Source organism: Cryptomeria japonica, chromosome 8 (assembly GCF_030272615.1).
Source record: "Cryptomeria japonica chromosome 8, Sugi_1.0, whole genome shotgun sequence".
NCBI lineage: Eukaryota > Viridiplantae > Streptophyta > Pinopsida > Cupressales > Cupressaceae > Cryptomeria > Cryptomeria japonica.
In genome coordinates, this window is record NC_081412.1 from 86,116,410 (window position 1) to 86,117,539 (window position 1,130).

A 1,130-nucleotide genomic window follows, 5' to 3' on the forward strand; every position below is an offset into this window, starting at 1 on the left:
GATATGATTGAGAAACTACTCACATTCTCTTATTGAATATAGGATCTTTACCTCTTTATAGAAATCTTGTGTTTAATATGATATCATTGGAATGACCATTTAAAGCTAAGGATGGAATAGAGGAAGTAAATAGACTTATTAAAAGAATTATGAGTTTATTTAAGAATAAAGAGTATTTCATTTTATTATTGAATTTAGAATGTTTTATGTCTTTACATTTTGGTATCAGAGCTCTAGGTTTATAACGCTAGGACCTTTGACTATTACGCTAAAGAAACATTCCTTGATACGTGAATTGTTAAATTACAATGGGTTCTAGAACTACTAGAGCTGGATCAAGCAACAGGAATGAAAGACTTGACCAAATTCTTGATCTTTTGAATCAGCAAAATGCTAGGATGGATGGAATTGAACAAGAAGTTTCAAGAGTTGGTGAGATACAAAATGAACAACCTCGACAGGAAGAGCAACCTAGAAATGAAATTTCTAGAGCTAAGGAACAACCTGATCATCGAGCTAGGATTGAAGGGGAGCTAGCCAAAGACTTGAAAAGGATAGCACCACCTAAGTTCGATGGTAAGACCATTGGTGATGGTGCTGAAGCTTGGGTAATTGAGATGGAGAAGTACTTTGAACTCCACAACATGTCAAATAAAACTAAAGCAGTATGGGTTGCTTATCATCTTACTGGAGAAGCTGCAACATGGTGGGACAATGAGAAATTTGAGAAGAAGTTACAACCTGGTGATATTACTTGGGAACTATTCCTGCAATCATTCAAGAAGAGGTGGCTTCCTTAGTTATTCTTCGACAAGAAGATGACAGAGTTCCAGAATCTGACACAAGGTGCTATGACAATTACTCAATATTGGGAGAAGTTCAACAATCTCCTAAAGTATATTCAGCAGTACCAGATGGATGAACAATTCCCCATTCAGAAGTTCATCTTGGGTTTGAGGACTCACATTGGAGCAGAAGTGGATATTCATAATCCATTGACTATGGATCAAGTTTTTGAGAAAGCAACTAAACAAGAACAAAAGTTGCAACAGTTGACAAATTTTCAAAAGAATGTGAATATAAAACTAGGTTTTGGGAATAGGAATTTTCAAAACAATGATCATTAGAAG

At 35.3% G+C, this 1,130-nt stretch overlaps 1 protein-coding gene across 1 annotated transcript; it reads left to right on the forward strand.

The window, feature by feature from the left end:
* The first annotated feature begins 308 nt into the window (after positions 1-308).
* Positions 309-800, forward strand: LOC131857534 (uncharacterized). Its single transcript, XM_059210199.1, has one exon. It carries the CDS (start codon positions 309-311, stop codon positions 798-800), a length of 492 nt encoding a protein of 163 aa, XP_059066182.1.
* Positions 801-1,130: the final 330 nt, after the last annotated feature.